The 21,917-nt window shown below is 38.2% G+C and overlaps 2 protein-coding genes across 4 annotated transcripts in view; one reads left to right on the plus strand and one right to left on the minus strand.

Annotated features, from left to right (window-relative positions):
• The window catches only part of LOC109421653 (putative inorganic phosphate cotransporter), a 49,590-nt gene extending 48,542 nt beyond the window's left edge, over nucleotides 1-1,048 (plus strand). For all 3 annotated transcript variants that reach the window (XM_062849741.1, XM_019696175.3, XM_019696174.3), the window contains exon 5: nucleotides 528-1,048. In XM_062849741.1, coding sequence (XP_062705725.1) covers nucleotides 528-592 — 65 coding nt within the window. In that variant the 3' untranslated portion in view covers nucleotides 593-1,048. The remainder of the gene's footprint in view (nucleotides 1-527) is intronic.
• On the minus strand, nucleotides 1,035-21,876 carry LOC109407335 (phosphatidylinositol-glycan biosynthesis class X protein). Its single transcript, XM_019680333.3, has 5 exons — nucleotides 21,476-21,876; nucleotides 21,289-21,418; nucleotides 21,082-21,230; nucleotides 1,308-1,488; nucleotides 1,035-1,236 (listed from the first exon to the last, which is right to left on the minus strand). The coding sequence occupies exons 1-5, from the start codon at nucleotides 21,577-21,579 to the stop codon at nucleotides 1,078-1,080; spliced, it is 723 nt and encodes a 240-aa protein (XP_019535878.3). The 5' UTR covers nucleotides 21,580-21,876; the 3' UTR covers nucleotides 1,035-1,077.
• Between the last annotated feature and the right edge of the window lie 41 nt (nucleotides 21,877-21,917).

Genomic DNA, 21,917 nt, shown 5'->3' on the forward strand with positions numbered 1-21,917 from the left:
TAAACGTGCAAGCCTCCACTTTAACATCTGATGCTACATCTTATACGATCACTGGTTGACTGGGTGGTCAAATGGGTAACTCTAACTAAAACAAGGCCATTTGGTTTTAAAATTCCGTGAGTACGTTAATCCCCCTGTGCTACATTTCAATGATTTGAAATTTCATCATAAATTACGAACCGCAATTTTATCGGCGATTTGTTTAACACTTCGACTGCGATCTGAGCACTTGATGTTGATCCATCCAGCGTTGTGGGTATCAGCCTAATTAATTTCACCAGAAAAGCATGTTCTGACATTGTCTGCCAAAACTCATTTTTTTAAACTGAATCCTGCTCTGCTTTTAAATCAAAGAACAGATGTTGAGTCAGGAAGTTGTTCTCTCGTAATATGACTGCGGATGCACCTCCGCGGGTTAGTCATCTGATCTGGTTATTATGTTAAATGTCAAATAATTAGTAGCCTTGTTTCAAAACAATTACCCAGAATTTTCGGATATTGTTGACTAACCTTTTATCTTTCCGCAGATGACACAGAAGCTGCGAGGCCAAATAATCAAAGTACCACCGAACGAGCCGACTACGTGGACTAAACGTGTCGCAGGCGTACGAAAGAAACTAGATAGATATCTTTTATTATCGATAAGAAAAAACTTAGTCTAGTCCAGAAAAATGATATACTATACATCAAACAAAAGTGAAACGAGAAGCCTATATGGAATGGAACCGATCGTCATATCATAAGGAATGATACAAATCGAGTGCTCTTAAATTACAGTTTTTTTTAATAGGGAAGCCAAGGATTTTACTGAACCGTCACGCTACCAATGTTAATCGTGAGTTTTAGTCGTAAGGTACAAACGTTCCCAGAGCAACAGGTTATAATATAGAGAAAAATAACTTCAGCAAGGCTGCATTGACTGAACCAAATGCATTCCACCTTGGAGCATATTATGAAGAAAGATAAAATACCTATATATTTTTGTGATTGTTGCCAATAAAACGTATATTTAAAATTAAAAAAAAATACCACAGTTTTAAAGTTTCAATTTCAGTAGTCTTTATTTTGAGATCTATTTTATAAAAGCTTTTTGTTGATGCGCTTACCCGATTTGACGATTATGTAGATCAAGTACATGCTACCGATCCAGCTGACGAGGATGGTAGCGGGCAGGACGAATTTGTACGAGGCACTGTTGCCCACTGGAATGAGTACGCTGATCACAGTCGGTACGTTCTGCGGTAAGAAAAGAAACCCATAACAAGTTACTATCGAAACAATCCGAAATTCCAACCCATTGAACCTACACTGAACTCCAGCTCCTGCCAGTCACAGTATTCTGCCTCACCAAGCTTATCGTAGTCGTAGATTTGGGCACTACTTGGGCAAGGGTACCGGTAAGTTCCCGTTGATTTGAGGAGGTTTTTGGTGCTCGTGCCGCGACACTGGACGTACAGAGTGGGGCTTTCTATTTGGATCCGTTCAAATCTGAGAAAGGGACAGAACGAACATGTCTGAGATACTGATACTAAATATAAACGGTTGTAGGTCATCTAGCGTTTCTTTAATCCGCCAATAAAACGTGTACCAAATTGTCCTCACACAATTCCACATTTGCATCATCACGAGCACCCGACTAGAAAATTGTAACAAAAATGTAACATAATCCTAACAAACCATGATATTTATAACTCATTGTGATATAATTATAATTATTAGCGTGGTTCAAAAAATCGTTTTTGCTCCACACCGCTTATTCGATACATACCCAGATTCTAAGCCTTCTCCCAAATTTTGAGCTGATTTGGTTGAAAATTGAGAGTGCACAAGCCCTTCAAAGTTTGTATGGGAATTACTATGGGAAAAGAACGTTTTTCATTCAATTGACCGTAGCATTTCTCCAAATGCTCTAGAGTGTTAGTTGACCCTTGGTACTGCTGGGCTACCCTATCAGCTACAACTTTGCCGAGGACCACATTCAAATCGGACGTCTCATTAATTAGTTATCGATTTTTATCCAACTGGATAAACTTTAACAGTGATCGTTCAGCTTCTGCTGCACATGGCGCCAAAGATATCACACAGAAATCATGGCTACTATGTTTCCAGGCAAATTGCAGTGATGCCCATCGAATAGTGTAACCATCATGATCAAAGATTTTCATTCTGGATAAAAATTAATAACTAATTAATGAGGCGTCCGATTTGAATGTGGTCTTCGGCAAAGTTGTAGCTGATAGAGTAGCCTAGGAGTACCAAGGGTCAACTAACACTCTAGGGCACTTGAGGAAATGCTACGGTTAATTGAATGAAAAACGTCCTTTTCCCATAGTAATTTCCATACAAACTTTGAAGGGCTTGTGCACTCTCAATTTTCAACCAAATCAGCTCAATTTTTGGTAGAAAGCTTAGAGAATGCCAAAATTCATATCACATTTTATTATATTTTTGATATGATTATAACAAAATAGGTTATAATCTTGATTAGACCAGTGTACTTTTTGTTACAATATAAGCTATTTAACCATCATCCTGCATCTAGTATATAACATAATGAGTTATTGAAAAACAATATAACAACATAACACAATATAATATAAACTTGATATATTTTTTTAGTCGGGAAGACATAGCCTGAAAAAAGCGAACAATTACACACCTATCCGTCTGATATATCTAGCACAATAATCGCCTAATTATATGAGATCAGCTATATTTATTTATTTATTTCCCTGAAACTATCAGTCTCTTCTAATCATTTATTGATTGTATGAGTGTAGCAGATCTGATGATACTTCTTTCTGTTTTATTGTTCGCCTCAAATACAATTAATATGTTTTGGTGTGCTTATAGCATCTTTCAGGATTCTAGCATTTTTGTAGGCCAAACTTCCTCAAATTTGGGCATTTAACTCAGCTTGATTGGGAAGGATTTGAGGCCAACTCTGAGCTCAACAGGTTTCAAATCCCCCATGACGAAGAGAACAAAACTGCCGAAAATAGGTAATTTGCCCTATATCTTTGTGTATTTTTCATGACTTATGATACGTCTCAAACTGTTATTATCTATACAACACCGGCAGCCTGCGGTTTTTCTGTATTCGTCCGTTTTTTCTGATTCTTTTTGCTTTTGATTTTTCTATGGTCTTGAACTTTTATATTTTTTGCTTTCGATTTCTTTTGGTCTTTTCTGATCTACGTATTTTTCTTCCGGTTTACACCAAACTTATAAACAGCGTTGACATTTGTCTTCGTTATGGGTTACAAAAAAAAATAAAAACCGCAAAAGTTTAAATTTTTTAACATAACCAGAATTATATAAGTAGCAATGCCCTGTCAACTTCTTTTTTAAATCAGCGAAAAAAGAAATCTAAATTATAGTTTTTAAAGGAATTTTTTGATGTGTATCCTAAAGAACCTCTGAATTTTCTAGCAACGTTACAGCAAAATATTGTTAAGTGCTTCCTTGTGAAATTCAAGTATCATGTAGAAAAAAATCTGGTAGAATGCCATGCAATGGAATTCCAGCAGAAGTTTCTGAACCTCTAGAGAAAATAGATATCACAAAACATGAAAGGTCCAATATAGCTGAAGCGTGAACGCGAGTAACTATCCAATTTGTCTATGCTTAATAGCAATCTTAGAATATCCTGGATCTCTAATACTCTAAGAATAAACCTTCAGTTGTATTGTTCCTAATACATCCTTGCCGGAATTACCCCAAGACTTACTCCAAGGACAGTTTTATATACTCCTATACTGCATATACTCATCTCAGAACATTATCTTATGTAAAACTCAATTGACAATTTCCGGAAAGATACTTGGAAGTATTTTTGAAGGTATTCCCGCAAAAACCTTGAAACTATCACTGGTGGAAACCTCCGAGGTGTCCCTGTAAGAATTTCTGAAGGAAATCCCTGGAGAAATTCTTGAAGAAGCCATTGCAGATGGATTTCTGAATAAATCTGTAGATGAACTCCTAAAAGATTTCACGGAGATAATTGTGAAAGAATTCCTGTATGATTTCTTGAATAATTTCCTGACCTATGTAGGGTATCGGAATGCTTCGTTGGCATAGGCCCCTCATTCGGCCTATCTTAACGTTAACCAAAAACTCAAACAAACACGCATAACTGGAGATCGGAAAAGCTATGCGCCACACAACTGTAACATTTCGTTTCAATTTTAGCATTTTGGAGCATTAAAATTGAATGAAAATGTCACTTTGTTTAGCTTTTGTAGACGCCATGATTCTTCGGCTTAGTGGGTAGTCTATATACATGATCATAAAAGGCCTGATTCTGGAACATTTCGAACTGACTTTTCGATAACTGAACATTTTATGCGACGGTCAAAGACGCTATTTTGACCTTGTATATTTGTTTTCAATGAATAATAACTACTTTACAAATTTAATGTGGGCCGAATATTGAGGACATTTTTTTCACTATGTACCCAAATCTTGGCCCATCAGTAAAGTGACGTCAACAACACCGAAAAAGTGACGTCAACCACATTGCTTGCGATTGAACCAGAAAGAACGAACGGGAAGAAAGATTTTGTGTGCGGTGACTGTTAAAATATAACACAAAAATGGAGTTGCATTGTTTTCGTTACTAAATTAAGAAAGAACTTTAGTTTAAGTTATTTCTTTATAGTTGTGAAAATTTGGCTCCGAAAATGTAATTTGAAAGCAAGATTGGTGAACAAACAGTGATAATACTTCAGCAGAAATATTAAAAAAATATAGAATAAGTGGTTCTAGCGTTTGGAAAGCAATAGGCCAACGATGTATCCACTAATAGGCCAATTTTTGTACCGTAGACCAACGTTGCATACCATCGCATCGAATCTTTTCAACGTAATTAAGTAAGTTCTTGAATATTTATGCTAGTTTACTTCCAATTGCAGAAACATGCACTGCCTAGAGTGCGTGATAGAGTGAAGACATCATTTATAGTGCTATTAATTCACGAGTTATGGTCAAAATTGTCAAGGCGGCTGGCATATTAGGCCAAGGAACGGTACACATACCCTATCCCTCTAAAATAATCCTAAAGAATTCCAATACAAATAGCTGGAAGAATTCCTCAAGAAATTCTTCTAATAATTTAAAAAATCTTCAGGTAATCCTGGAAAAAATCTTGGGTGAATCCTTTGAAAAGATGATGGACGGATTTCTGAAATTTCTGACCGAACCCCTAAATTAATTTTTGAAAAGATCTTGAGAGGAATTTCTAATGAAATTACTCCAGGAATTCTGTTGAGGAATTCCTGGAAAATTCTCTCGAGGAATTCGTGGAGGAATTCCTCGACTAATTTCTGGATGAATCCTTGGATGAATTCCAGGACGAATTCCTGGAGGAATCCCCAGAGGAATTCTTGGAGAAATCCCTGGAGGACTTCCTGGAGAAATCCCTGAAGCAACTCCTACAAGAATCTCTGGAGCAAATCGTGAAGGAACTTCTGGCCAAATTTTTGGCGCAATCCCTGGAGAAATTCATGGAGGAATTTGTAAAAGTATATCTAGTGAAATTTCTGGAGAAATAACTAGAAGAACTCTTGGAGGAATCCCCGGAGAAATTTCTGAAGGAATAACTAGATAATTTCCTTGTAGCATCCCTGGAAAAAATACTGGAGGAATTTATGCAGTAATCCTAGAGGAATCCCTGGGGGAATTCCAGAATAATTTCCGGGAAGACTCCCTGGATAATTTCCTGGAGGATTCCCTGGAAGAACTCTGGGAGGAATTTCTGTAGAAATTTCTGAAGAAACCTCTTGAGGAATTCCTGGAGGAATCCTTAGAGAAATTTCTGAAGAAATTCTTGGAAGAATCCCAGGGGAATTATTGGAGGATTCTCGGAAACAATTTCAGGAGGACCCTCAAGAGGAATGCCTGGAGGAACTTCTAGACAAATTCCTGGCAGAATCCCAGAACATTTTCAGGAGGAATTCCAGGAGGAATTATAGGCGAATTTTCTAGAGGAATTATTGGAGAAATCATCGAAGGAACCTCTGGAAGAATCCTTAGAGGCATACCTGAAGGAGTTCCTGGTAAATTACTGGAGGAATTCCTAGAGGAAACTCTGAAAGAATTCCCGGAGGAATCCCTGGGAAAATTCCTGGAGGAATTCCTGAAACATTTCTGAAAGAATCCCTGGAGGATTTACTGGAGAAATTCCTGGAAGAATTGTTATAGGAATTTCTGAAGGAATTTATGGGGGAATTCCTGGAGGAGCCCGTGGAGAAATGCCTGGATGGAATCCTGGAGAAATGTCTAGTTGGAATCCTGGGGAAATGCCTGGATGGAGGTCTGGAGGAATACCTTGAATAATTTCTGGATAAATTCCGGGAGGAATTCCTGGATAAATTCCGGGAGGAATTCCTGGAGGAATTTCTGAAGGAATCCCTGGAGGAATTTCTGGAGAAATCCCTGGAGAATTTTTTAGAGGATTCCTGAAGAAATCCTTGAAGGAATTCCGAGAGGAATCTCAGGAGGAATTAGTGCAGCAATCCCTGGCGGAATTCTTGGAATAATTCTTGGATTAAGTCCGGGATTCGTTCCTGGGGAAATTTCTGAAGGAGTTCCTGGAAGATTTCCTGGATAAATTTCTAGAGAAACTGACGTAATAATTTCTGGGGTAAATCCTGTACCAATTCCTGAAGAAATTACTGAAGAAATTCCTAGTGAAATTCTTGAAGGTATTCCTCGAGGAGTCCCTGAATGTAATCCTAGAGGAATCGCTTCAGGAATCCCTATGGAAATCCCTGGAGGAACTCCTGGAGAAATGCCTCGAGGAATACCTGGAGGTATTCCTAAAGGAAATCCTGGAGAAATTCCTAGAGTAATCCCTAGGCCTAGAGGATTTCCAAGAAGAATTTCTGAAGGAGTGGGTGGAGAAACCCCTGGAGAAATTCCTAGAGGAATCTCTGGAGAAATTCCTTGAGAAATCGCTAGAGGAGTTCCTGGAGTAATCCCTGCATAAATTCCATGAGGAACCCTTAGAGAAAATCCCTGGTGGAATTCCTGGAGGATTTACTTAAATAATCACTGGAGCACTTTCAGATGGTATTCCTGGATGAATCCCTGGTGGAATTCCTGGAGGATTTACTTAAATAATCACTGGAGCACTTTCAGAAGGTATTCCTGGATGAATCCCTGAAGGAATTCCTTGATGTATCTCTAGAGGAATACCTGGAGAAATCTCTGGAGGAATTCCTGGACGAGTACCTGCATGTATTTCTAGAGCAATCTCTTCAGGAATTTCCAGAGGAATCCTGGAAGAATTAATGGAGGGATCTATTGAGGAATTCCTATCGGAATCCCAGGAAGAACTCCTGAAGAAAACCAAGGAGCAATTCCTGGGGGAATTCCAGCAGGAGTATCTGAAGAAATCCCAGGAGAAGTACTGAAAAAATGACTGAAATTTCTAAGGAATCCTTAATAGTACGTAGAGGAACTCTTGGAGGAATCCTTGTAGCAGTTCCTGAAGGAATTCCTGTTGCAGTTTCTTGTTATATTCGTGAGACGTTGCTTACGGAGACATTCTTTCATGATGCCAAATGAACCGAGCATGTCTGTAGTCAAACTAGAACTAACTTTATTTCTGTATTGAGGATACACTGGGACTGGACGTATTCGAAGATACACTCATGAGAACCCAAACAGTTGGGTTCGGGCATTTTACCGACGTATCCTAGTCGTAACATTCCTGAAGGAATCCCTGGAGGAATCTCGGAAGCAATCCGAAGAGGAATTCCCAAGGGAATCTCGAAACAGTTCCTGGAGGAAGTCTTGGATTAATTACTGGAGGAGTTTCTGAAAAAAAAATCCAGGACGAATTCCTGAAGGAATCCCAAGAAGAGTTCTTGAATGCATTTTTTTAATATTCCCGGAAATAATCACAGAAGGAATTCCCGGGTGAATCCCTGCAAAAATCTTTGAAGGAAATTCTGAAGAAACCCCCTGAGGAATCCCGGAAGCAATCACATGAATAATTCCTTAGATAATCTTAGGAGAGCTTTCTTAGCATTCCCGGAAGAATTTCTGAAGGAACCCCTTGATAAAAAACTGAAGAAATCTATGTCTACAGTAATTTGTTTTTGTATATTTTTACCCTTCTTACACCCATAAGAAGGGTATAAATACCGCTTGGAAAATCGATTTTCGATCCGAGGCCCGCAGGGCCGAGTCACATATACCAATCAACTCAGCTCGACGAATTGAGCAAATGTCTGTATGTGCGTGTGTGTGTGTATGTGTGTGTGTATGTATGTTACAAAAAAATGTCACTCACGGTTCTCAGCCGTCTGTTGACCGATTTGAGTTCTCTTGGAAGCAAATGAAAGCTACTACATCCTAGTAGAACGCTATTGAATTTTATTTTGATTGGACGTTCGGTTACCGAGATATCTTTCAAAGAGTGCTAGGGAGTAGTACAACTTAATTATTTTAGATATTTTTGACAAAGTGTATCACCATAAATTTCTCAGCCGTCTATCAACCGATTTGGGTTCTTAAGGCCCCAAACGAAAGCTACTACATCCTAGTAGAACGCTATTGAATTTTTTTTTGATTGGACGTTCGGTTACCGCGATATCTTTCAAAGAGTGCTAGGGAGTAGTACAACTTAATTATTTTAGATATTTTTGACAAAGTGTATCACCCTAAATTTCTCAGCCGTCTATCAACCGAATCGGGTTCTTAAGGCTCGAAACGAAAGCTACTGCACCCTAGAAGAACGCTTTTGAATTTCATTCCGATTGGACATTTTGTAACCGAGATATCTTTCGGGGAGTACTTTGGAGTAATACAACTTAACTCTCTTACTTTGACAAAATGCTTCATAATAAATGAATCAGCCGTGTGTCAATCGATTTGAGTTCTCTCAGCATCAAATGAAAGCTACAGCATCCAAGTAGTATGCTATTAAATTTTATGCCGTTTGGACATTTTGTTTCCGAGATATCTTTCCACGAGTACTAAGGAGTAATGAAATTTACGCTTTTGAGAGATTTTTGATAAAATGTATCATAATACATTTCTCAGCCGTTTGTCAACAGATTTTTTATGATCATATTTGGTTACACAAGTTAGTTATACATAAAAATGCAATTGCATCAAATACATAAAAGCTACTATCTCTTTGTTATATTTGAGCTTAATAAACAGTAGCAAAAATATCACGGAATGTATGTAGGAAAAGCCTTTTTTTATGATCAAATTTGGTTTCTCAAGGAGCTCTGCATGAAAATGCAATTGCATCAAATATATAAAAGCTACTATCTCTTTGTAATATTTGAGCTTAATAAACAGTAGCAAAAATATCACGGAATGTATGTAGGAAAAGCCTTTTTTATGACCAAATCTGGTTTCTCAAGTTAGCTCTACATGAAAATGCAATTGCATCAAATACATAAAAGCTACTATCTCTTTGTAATATTTGAGCTTAATAAACAGTAGCAAAAATATCACGGAATGTATGTAGGAAAAGCCTTTTTTTACCCTTCTTACACCCATAAGAAGGGTATAAATACCGCTTGGAAAACCGACTTTCGATCCGAGGCCCGCAGGGCCGAGTCACATATACCAATCAACTCAGCTCGACGAATTGAGCAAATGTCTGTATGTGCGTGTGTGTGTATGTGTGTGTGTGTGTGTGTGTGTGTATGTATGTTACAAAAAAATGTCACTCACGGTTCTCAGCCGTCTGTTGACCGATTTGAGTTCTCTTGGAAGCAAATGAAAGCTACTACATCCTAGTAGAACGCTATTGAATTTTATTTTGATTGGACGTTCGGTTACCGAGATATCTTTCAAAGAGTGCTAGGGAGTAGTACTACTTAATTATTTTAGATATTTTTAACAAAGTGTATCACCATAAATTTCTCAGCCGTCTATCAACCGATTTGGGTTCTTAAGGCCCCAAACGAAAGCTACTACATCCTAGTAGAACGCTTTTGAATTTTATTTTGATTGGACGTTCGGTTACCGAGATATCTTTCGAAGAGTGCTAGGGAGTAGTACAACTTAACTTTTTAAGAGGTCTTTGAAAAATGCTTCATAACAAATTGACCAGCCGTGTGTCAATCGATTTGATTTCTCTCATCAGCAAATGAAAGGTGCAGCATCCTAGTAGTATGCTATTGAATTTCATTTCGTTTGAACATTTTGTTTCCGAGATATCTTTCGAGGAGTACCTAGGTTCAATAAAATTTACGCTTTTTAGAGTTTTTTGATAAAATGCATCATCATAAATTTCTCGGCCGTCTATCAACCGATTTGGGTTCATAAGGCCCCAAACGAAAGCTACTGCATCCCAGAAGAACGATTTTGAATTTCATTCCGATTGGACATTTTGTAACCGAGATATCTTTCGAGGAGTAATAAAATTTACGGTTTTGAGAGATTTTTGATAAAATGCTTCATAATAAATTTCTGAGCCGTCTGTCAAACGATTTGGTTTCTCTTAGCATCAAATGAAAGCTACAACATCCTCCTACAATTGCATTGACTTTTATTTTGATTAGAAATTTAGTTACCGAGATTTCTTTTGAAGAGTATTTGGGAGTAATCTCAATAAATTCCTTTTTTACCCTTCTTACACCCATAAGAAGGGTATAAATATCACTCGAAAAACCGACTTTCGATCCGAGGCCCGGAGGGCCGAGTCTCATATACCAATGAACTCAGCTCGACGAACTGAGCAAATGTCTGTATGTGTGTGTGTGTGTGTGTGTGTGTGTGTGTGTGTGTGTGTGTGTGTGTGTGTGTGTGTGTGTGTGTGTGTGTGTGTGTGTGTGTGTGTGTGTGTGTGTGTGTGTGTGTGTGTGTGTGTGTGTGTGTGTGTGTGTGTGTATGTGTGTATGTGTGTATGTGTGTATGTGTGTGTGTATGTGCGTTACAAAAAAAAAGTCACGCACGTTTCTCAGCCGTCTGTCAACAGATTTGAGTTCTCTTGGAAGCAAATGAAAGCTACTGCATTCTAGTAGAACGCTATTGATTTTTTTTTCGATTGGACGTTTGATTACCGAGATATCTCTCGAAGAGTACTTATGAGTCATACATCTAAACTTTTTTAAGATTTTTGACCAAGTGTATCATAATAAATATTTTGGCCGTTTGTCAATCGCTTTGAGTTCGCTTGGCACCAAATGAAAGCTACAGCATCCTGGTAGATCGCCCAGAAATTTTATTTCGATTGGACATTTGGTTACAGAGATATCTTTCGAAGAGTACTTAGGATTCATACAACTAAACCTTTTGAGATTTTTTACCAAGTGTATCATAATAAATATCTTAGCCGTCTGTCAACCGATTTCGGTTCTCCTGGCACCAAATGAAAGCTACGACATTCTAGAAGAACCCTATACAATTTTATTAGGATTGGACATTTGGTTACCGAGATATCTTTCAAAGAATACTTGGGAGTAATACAGGTTAACTTTTTGAGAAGTTTTTGACCAAGGGAACCATACCCAAGCAACACACATGTTATAATAGAGTTACGACAGCGCAAGTTTTGGTTGTATTGAAGTTTATTTTACGTAATTCTAACATTGTGTTGAAATAACGTAAAATAAACTTCTATACAACCAAAACTTGCGCTGTCGTAACTTTTATATAACATGTGTGTTACTTGGGTAATAAATAATTCAGCCGTATGTCAACCGTCTTGGGTTCCCTAAGCACCAAATGAAAGCTACAATATCCTTGTAAAAGGCCCTGAAATTTTATTTCGATTCGGCATTTGATTACTGAGACATCTTACGAAGAGTATTTCAATAAATTCTTTTTACCCTTCTTACACCCATAAGAAGGGTATAAATACCGCTTGGAAAACCGACTTTCGATCCGAGGCCCGCAGGGCCGAGTCACATATACCAATCAACTCAGCTCGACGAATTGAGCAAATGTCTGTATGTGCGTGTGTGTGTGTATGTGTGTGTGTGTATGTGTGTGTGTGTGTGTGTGTATGTATGTTACAAAAAAATGTCACTCACGGTTCTCAGCCATCTGTTGACCGATTTGAGTTCTCTTGGAAGCAAATGAAAGCTACTACATCCTAGTAGAACGCTATTGAATTTTATTTTGATTGGACGTTCGGTTACCGAGATATCTTTCAAAGAGTGCTAGGGAGTAGTACAACTTAATTATTTTAGATATTTTTGACAATGTGTATCACCATAAATTTCTCAGCCGTCTATCAACCGATTCGGGTTCTTAAGGCCCGAAACGAAAGCTACTGCACCCTAGAAGAACGCTTTTGAATTTCATTCCGATTGGACATTTTATAACCGAGATATCTTTCGGGGAGTACTTTGGAGTAATACAACTTAACTTTTTAAGAGGTCTTTGACAAAATGCTTCATAATAAATGAATCAGCCGTGTGCAATCGATTTGAGTTCTCTCAGCATCAAATGAAAGCTACAGCATCCAAGTAGTATGCTATTAAATTTCATGCCGTTTGGACATTTTGTTTCCGAGATATCTTTCCACGAGTACTAAGGAGTAATGAAATTTAAGCTTTTGAGAGATTTTTGATAAAATGTATCATAATACATTTCTCAGCCGTTTGTCAACAGATTTTTTATGATCATATTTGGTTACACAAGTTAGTTATACATGAAAATGCAATTGCATCAAATATATAAAAGCTACTATCTCTTTGTAATATTTGAGCTTAATAAACAGTAGCAAAAATATCACGGAATGTATGTAGGAAAAGCCTTTTTTATGACCAAATCTGGTTTCCCAAGTTAGCTCTACATGAAAATGCAAGTGCATCAAATACATAAAAGCTACTATCTCTTTGTAATATTTGAGCTTAATAAACAGTAGCAAAAATATCACGGAATGTATGTAGGAAAAGCCTTTTTACCCTTCTTACACCTAGACCTGTGCGCCGCCGCGCCACGCCGCCGCCGCCGACACTTTTTGTCCCACGCCGACGCCGACTAAGGTATCGGCGGCGCGCCATACGCCGCTGTTTGTCACGCCGCTGATTTTCATTTTTCGCGCCGATAATCAGTGCACAAACAAAATCAAGTTTATATAATGTTTAGATAAAAAAAATCTCAGGATCACTATCACAAGAGTTTGATAACAATAATTGATTTCTCAACTCTTAGAACACACATTCACATCTCTCCAGAAGTTTCTTCAGAGATTCTTCCACATAGATTCAGCGATGCCTCCAAGAGATCCACCTTGGATTCCTCCAGAGAATACTTCAGGGATGCCTCCAGGATGATTTTTTTTTAGAAGATCTCTCAGGAAGATCTCGATTATAGTACCGTCAGAAATTCTTTCAGGAGAATTCAGGGATGCCTCCTAGAGATTCATCAAAGATTCATCCAGAATATCTTTTAAGCATTCTCATAGGAGGTCCTTCAGAGATAAGTATGAAAGTTCCTCCATGGATTCCTTCAGAAGTTCCATAAGGAATTCCTACAGGGGTTTCTTAAGCAACTATTCCAGGAGTTTTCTTAGAAATTCCAGGAGATCTTTCAGAATTTTTTGGAATTTGTTCAAGAATCCCTCTAGAAATTCCTCCGAAGATTCCTCTTGGAATACCTTGGGGATGCCTCAAGAAAATTTTTCGGAGATTCTCTCAGGGCTTTTTTTTAAAGAATTGCTCCAGAAGTTCCTTCAGTGATCTCTCCAGGAGTTCGTTCCGGGATTTCCCTAATAGCTCCAGAAGCATTCAGGGATGCCTCCACGTGTTCATTGGGAATACCTTCAGAAGTTCCCTAAGCTATTTCAACGGGAGTTCGTTAAGGTATTCTTCCAGAAGTCCCTTTAAAGATTCTTGCAGGAGTGTTCATAAATGCCACCTGAAGAATAATCAAAAATCCCGTGAGTAGTTTCTTCAGGAATTCCTGCAGGAGGTCTTTAGAAATTAGTTCCTGCAGAGTTCCTGCAGAGATTCCTTCTGAAGTACCTTTAACAATTCCTACAGGAGATCTTTCCAGGAATTCCATCAGAGATTCTTCCAGGAGTTTCAGGAGTCCTTGCAGATGTTTCTTCAGAGATTCCTCCAGATTTTTTTAGGGATACCTACAGAAGTTCCTTCAGAAACCTCTACAGAAGTTCTACAGAGAAACTTATACGAAGATCCAAGAATACCTCCAGGAGAATTCAGGGATTACCCCAGAAGATTATAGAGGAATTCCCATATAAGAGTTCTTTCCAAGATTCCCTTAGAATATTTTTAGGAGATTGCTCGAGAAGTTCCTTCGGAAATTCTTCCAGAAATTCTTCCAAAGATCTCTCCTGGGGTTGTTTCATATTGTATATTGAGATTGAGATTTTTCCAGGAAGACTCACGGATGCCTCCAGGAGTTACACCAGAGATTTCTCTAGAAGCTCATTCAAGAAGTCCTACAGGAGTTGCTTCAGGGTTTCTTGTAGAAGCTTCTTCAAGTATTCCCTTAGGATTATAATCAGGCATATCTTCAGGATATTCTTGGGGGATCTTTCATGGAGTTTCTCCAATAATTCCTCAAGAATATCCTTCTGGAGTTATTCCAGGAATTCTTTAGAGAATGCCTCCTGCAAATCCTTTCTACCGGAATTCCTTCAAGCATTCACAAAAGACGAATCAGCCAAGGGCTGAAAGTCTCTATATAAAAACAAATCTATCAATCAATTGAGCATTCCCCTGGAATCCCTGCAGGGATTTCTTCTGTAATTTCTTTAAGGATTCTTCCTAGACTTTTTTCAGAGGTTCCTCTGGACTTCCTTCGTGGATTCCTCCTGGCTTTATCCTGAAATTCTTTCAGGAATTCCTCCGGAGATTCTTCCTAGATTTTCTTTCAAGGTTTCCTCTTAGACTTCCTTCTAGGATTCTTCTTGAACTTGTTTCAGGGATTCCTACTAATATTTCGTCGAATTTCTTCCTCTTAGAACTTTTCCGAAATTCCACCTAGATCCCTCATGGAATTCCTCCAGGGATTTTTCCTGCACTTCATTTAGACTCTCTTCGGGAATTCCTCCTAGAATTCATTCTGGAGTGTCTCCTGGAATTTCTTTGGGAATTCCTCCTGGAATTCCTTCGGGTATTCCTCCTGAACATCCTTCATGAATACCTCCTGATTTTATTTCGGGACTTTCTCATGATATTTTAACGTGGATTTCTCTTGAAACTTCTTCGGGGTTTCCTCCTGGAATTTCTTTGATGATTTCTCTTAGAAATCCTTCGGAGAATCCCGTTGGATTTGCGTCAGGGATTACTCATGGAATTCTTTCAGGAGTCCTTCTGGAATTCCTTTGGGGTTTCTTTCTGGAAGTGCTGCATAGATTTCTCCTAGAATTCATTCGGGGATTCCTCCTGGAATTCGTTCGAGGATTTCTCTCTGAATTCTTTCGGGAATTCCTCCTAAAATTGCTTCGGAGATTTTTCCTGGACTTCCTACGGGGATTCCTCTTGAAAATCCTTCAAGTATTCCGCTTGGAAATCTTTCGGATATTACTCCCAGAATTCCTTCAGGGGTCCCCTCTGGGATTCCTGCAGGTATTTCTCCTGTAAGTGTTTCGGGGATTTCTCCTGGAATTCCTTAAGGAATTCTTTCAGGAATTCCGTCGGGTATTCCTGCTGGACTTCTTTCGGGGATTCCTCTTGAACTTTCTTCGAGAATTGCTCCTGAACTTTCTTTGAGAATTCCTCTTGAAATTTTTACGGCGATTCCTCCTAATATTCCGTCGGGGATTCCTCCTGAAATTTCTATGGGAATTACTCTTCGAATTTCTTCGAGGATTCCTCCTGGAATTATTTCGGATTTTGCTCTTGGAATTTCTGCGGGAAAGCCTTCTAGAAATTCAGGGGTTCCTCATGGAATTTCTACGAGGATTTCTCTTGGATATTTTTCGTTGATCCCTTCTAGAAACACTTTGATGATTTCTTCACGAATTTCTTTGAAAAAATCTGGAATTTTTTTGGGGATTCCTCCTGGACTTCCTTTATAAAATCCTCCTGGGATTTTTTCGAGGATTCCTCTTGATATTCCGTCGTGGATTCCTTTTGGTATACCCTCAGGGTTTCCTCCTGGGATTCTTTTGGTTATTCCTCTTAGATCTTCTTCGGATTTTCTTCATGAAATTCCTTCAAAAATACCTCATGGAATTACTCCAGGATTCCTCCTGGAATTCCATCGGGATTTCCTTCTTGAATGTTTTCAGTGATTTCTCCTAGAATTCCTTCGGAAATTTCTCCTGATATTCGAAGATTCTTCCTAGAGTTCCTTCGAGAATTCCATCTTGAATTTCTTTGGAAATTCCTCCTGGACTTTCTATGGGGATTCCTCTCAGAATTCCATCGAGGTTTCCTCTTTGAGGAATCCGCTTGTGATTCCTTCGGAGATTCCTCCCGCAATTCCTTCGGAGGTGCCCTCAGGGATTTCTCCTGAAATTTCTTCGAGGATTCTTTCTAGACTTCTTTTGAAGATTCTTTCTAAAATTCAATCGGAGATTCCTACTGATATTTTGTCGAGGATTACCGGGATTTCCTCATAAAATTCCATTGGTGATTTCTCTTCGAATTTCTCCGGAGATTCCTCCTGGAATTCCTTTGGGAGTCCTCCTTGAATTCCTGCAGGGTTTCCTCCTGGAATTCCTTCGGTGATTTCTCCTATAATTTTATCGGGGATTTCTCTCGGAATTTCTTCGAGGATTCCTGCTAGAGTAATTTCGGAGATTCCTCTTATTGCTTTTCGGGGGTTTCTCTTGAGGGGTTTTTCCTTCGAGCATTTTTCCTTAAATTCCTTCGGAGATTTCTCCTGATATTTCGTCGGGGATTCCTTCTGGATTTCCTTCGGGATTCCCTCCTGGGATTCCTTTGGTGAAACCTCTTCAAATTTCTTCGGAGATTCCTCCTATAGTTCCTACGGGGATCTCTCACGGAATTTCTCCGGGGGTTCCTCTTAGAATTCCTCTGGGAATTCTTCCTAGAATCACTTCGGAGTATCTGATGGGATTTCTCATAGAATTCTTACGAAAATTCCTCCTAGTATTCTCTCAGGAATATATCCTGGAATTCCTTCAGAGATTCCTTCTCGATAGTTTTTGTTGATTCTTCCTAGAAATTCTTTGGGGATTCCTTCTGGAATATCTTTAGAAACTCCCGCTGGCATTCCGTCGGGGATTTCTCCTGGAATTTCTTTGTAAACTCCAGCTGTAATTCCCTTGGGATTCCTGGTTGAATTCATTTGAGGAATCCTCCTGGAATTTCTTTCGAAGATTTATCCTGAATTTTCTTCTGAATTTCCTCGAAAACTTCAATCAGGGATTGCTTCAGAATTTTCTGCAGGGATCTCTAAAAGAGATTCTTGAACCGCCAGAGGCACCTGCAGAAGTTTCTTCAGGGTTTCATACAGCAGTTCCTGCAGAGATACGTCCACAATTTTCTTCATGGATTCCTTCAGGAGTTTCTTTCAGGCTCCTCCTAGAATTCCTCCCTGAAAATATTCGGGGATTCCTTATTGAAAATAGTGATACCTAATTATCAAGTTTGATAGCTTCTGAAGGTTTTGAAAAAACAAAACAAAAACTGTAGTAAAATCAATATTTTATTGCTCTTCGTTTGCAATGGAGTAATGCAACATGCATTACACTGAGGATACCGGTAATGTCTCAATATTCCTTTCATATTATAAATATTTGTCTGCTCCCCAAACAAATATAGTATTGAGGCTGTTCAAAATTTCAAAAATGTAAACAACGTAAAAACAAAAAATGGATAAATCATTTCGGCTCTGCTATGCCCATATGTGACGCCCGAGTTTTCCAAATGAACGAAAAAGTGAAAAAAGCCTAATCACTGGTGGCAGTGCGGAGTCGAACAGAAATAAAAAAAGTATTCATTGTAATGTAATAGTTTATGTCATCAATGGTCATGAAAATGCTCAGACTGCAAATTATAGAGCGTAATGACAACTTTTTTGCTTTTCCAATGTTTAAATCATGGTCAAATTTTGGTCACGCCGATTCACGCCGCCGCCGCCGCCGCCGCCGCCGAAAGCTGCCACCGGCGTGACGCCGATGACGCCGCCGCCGCCGGCCAAAAATGGCCCTCACGCCGCCGCCGAGCAAAATATAGTCGGCGCACAGGTCTACTTGGGAGTAATACAGGTTAACTTTTTGAAAGATTTTGGACCAAGGGTACCATAATAAATATTTCAGCCATCTGTCAACCGATTTGGGTTCTCTAAGCACCAAATGAATGCTACAATATCCTTGTATAATGCCCTGAAATTTTATTTCGATTCGACATTTGATTACTGAGATATCTTACGAAGAGTATTTCAATAAATTCTTTTTTATTATTCTATTCACTTGTTATCTTGCATTAGTTTTTCACCAGTCTATGGGAAATTATTTTTCAATAAATAATGCTGATCTCATACAAAGTGTATTCTAGCAGGTTATTGTTTTCAACAAAATTATAATTAACAAATTACAAATACACAGGAATTTTATGAAAACTAACAATATGTTAAATGAAAGCTTTGAATTTATATATTGTGGGAAAAATGCAAGAACCGGACAGCCAAAATAACTAGTTAATGCCAAAACTGATCAACTTAGTAGATATGTCATTTTTGTCCTTTTTACACCATAACCATGAATACCAAGTACTTCGGAGCTAATTTATTCGACTGATTAAGAGATATTAGACAAAGTGCATCTCGCTGATTTTCTTATCCATTTGTTAATCGATTCAAGATTATTTGGCAGTTAACAAAAGATACAATATTCCAGAATATGAAAGCTATTTTTTTAACATTCCATATAAGATTCTAGGAGGTGTCTGGCATTTCTGGTAAGTCCATGGTCTGATGCTATTTTGGGAACCAATTCACTAGATGTCAAATCCACAATATTTTCTAAAACTTTTGGTCAATCACATAAAATAAATTTGCTTAATACGCATAATACAACAATATTTTTAATAAGTGTAAGAAGGGTTCTGTTCACCAAAGGTGGATTAAATCGGGTTTTTATTATTACATTCACTTGTTATCTTGCATGAGTTTTTGACCAGTCTATGGGAAATTGTTTTTCAATAAATAATGCTGATCTCATACAAAGCGTATACTCGCAGGTTATTGTTTTCAACAAAATTATAAATAACAAATTACAAATGCACAGGAATTCTATGAAAACTAACAATATGTTAAATAAAAGCTTTGAACTTATATATTGTGGAAAAAATGCAAGAACCGGACAGCCAAAATAACTAGCTAATGCCAAATCTGATTAACTTAGTAAATATATCATTTTTGTCCTTTCTACACCATAACCATGAATACCAAGTACTTCGGTGCTAATTTAATCGACTGATTAAGAGATATTAGACAAAGTGTATCTCGCTGATTTTCTTACCCATTTGTTAATTGATTGAAGATCTTTTGGCAGTTAACAAAATATACAATATTCCAGAATATGTAAGCTATTTTTTAAACATTCTATACAAGATTCTAGAAGGTTTCTGACATTTCTGGTAGTTTAGTCCATGGTCCATGATGCTATTTTGGAAACCAATCCACTACATGCCAGAACTTTTGGTCAATAACACAAAATAAATATGTTAAATACAAATAATACAATAATAATTTTAATAAGTGTAAGAAGGGTTCTGTTCACCATAGGTGGATTAAATCGGGTTTTTATTAATTTTTCTGAAAAAATTTATAGAAGACATTCCTGCAAAAATACTTTGGATACAGAATACAGATTGAATACAGATGGAATTCTTGGAGCGATCTCTGGCGGAGTTCTTGAAGGAATATATGGAGAAATACCTGAAGAAATCTTTAAAGGAATACCTACAAAATACCTCAATGGATTTCTGGAGGGATTCCTGAAGGAAAAATTGAAAAAAAAAACACTAAAACAATCACTGGAGGAATCTCTTAAAAATATCGCAGGAGAAATTTCTGTTGAAATCTCTAGATTAATTCTTGAAGGAATCCATGTTGGAATCACTGAACTCATATAGTTTACGAAACTAGTAACAAATCTGAAAGTTATTTTGATTCCTCAAAACTGCAATACCGTTTGTATCACAAGTCAAGCCCTCCACAAAGAAAAAAATCCTAGCTACGCCAATGATTACCAGCACCCCTCAAGCGAAATAACATCGTTGAGGATGGTACCGGATACTTATCCTTATGTAGGGGCCCCAGCTTTATCTGTACCAATCTTTGACCTTCTCTTCGACTTCAATATCTACGAGAATTGGAGACGGACAGTTTGACAAAGATGTCAGTGTCCCATCCCAGGAAATTGCATTAATATGGAGTGTGCTTTAACTTTCTTGTCTACGCCACTCTCATCGAATCTACATACAAAACCCACTTCCCTAAAAATGAAATGGTTGGTACGGTTGTCCCCGTTTCTTCTATAATCAAATTCATGTAATCATGTTGCATGTTATTCATAGGTAGATGCTATTCATAGGTAGATAAATTGATTGCCGTAAGTTTTTTAATTATCTACAAACTCATAAGTCTGCACAGTGGTGGGCTAGGCGGTTCTAATATTTGTGACATCTCGCTGACATGCTACAAGTATCAATGCTGCGCTGACATGCTACAAGTATCAACACGAGAGTATCTATGACTATTGTCGTCGCGGTTGAAACCAGAAGTTTTCCCATACCCGACAATCGAATTTTCTCGTATTCCATTCGCCAAACATAACGTCGGACGTAGTGCACTGGACAGCGGACCTGGCCCTCTATCCAGCGCACTGTGTCCGACGTACAACACACGGTTTAGGAGAAACAACGATTTTCGCGTGTCAAAAATTCCGATTTTCAACTGCACGAACAATATATTTCCAGAATGCTTTTCAACGCTGGCTGTGCAAGCACTAAAATAGAATAGAATATAACAATACCTACAAAGATTACTTCAAAGTCTCGTCATAAAATTGCCCCAAAAATCCACTGGACAATAAGTTATGTGGACTCTGACGTAATGCCATTCCAATTCAACTAGGATTTTTACTACAAATTTCTCCCACAACAGGATTTGAAAGTAGTTCTGAAGCAATTATTTGAAGTGAAAAATACTCACTTCCTCTCCGACGGATCATGGTACCGGAAATGGATAGGCAAAGTGATGTTCACTTCCTTCCGTACCGTTTCGAACAGGTACAGCGAGAAGGGACTCGCTTTACTGGCCGGTTTTTCCACATCGACATACAGTGGAACGTAGCTGTTGATCTGTTTGAAACGGGAAATGGTAGTTAAAATGTTACACAAAGATTAGATGGGAAATTACCTTTTTGAACTTCTTCAGATTTGTCAACTGATCGGTATCGACGTACATGGCCGAGGGGAATTGCTGTAGAAGCATCAGATCACAAGCCATTCTACCTACTCCGCCGAATTTCAAGGTGTAGTGGACATCTCTGGAGAAAAAAGAGATCGATGGGTAGGGACAGAATTCTTTGAAATTTTGTACTCACCTATGGAATCCACTGTTGAAGATATTCATGTACAGGAACGAATTGAGACTCGCAGCTTGATCAATGGCAACACACAGCATAAGCAACAACATTGCGCGAATCATTTTTACTGAAAAGGCTAAAATCTGGCTACGATTTCATTGATATTTTTGTCGTTTTCTACGGAATACATTAGACCGATTGGTGTTTGGATTCGAAAACGATCGAACAACTTCCGGAGCCCGGCTTGTTTGTTTGGGGCTTACTAGAGATGTCAACTAAATAAAATAAATCAAAAAATTTCGATTATTTGCTTTAAAATGTTGACCAATAAAAAATGTGTTTAAAATATGCTACTTATTTTTGTGAATTTTCTGCGCTTCTTCAGGCCATATAAAACCCACTTTTGGTGATTACAAAGCGCTATTCAAGGCTGCAATCTAATCTAAAACTGACTTTGATA

Source organism: Aedes albopictus, chromosome 2 (assembly GCF_035046485.1).
Source record: "Aedes albopictus strain Foshan chromosome 2, AalbF5, whole genome shotgun sequence".
NCBI lineage: Eukaryota > Metazoa > Arthropoda > Insecta > Diptera > Culicidae > Aedes > Aedes albopictus.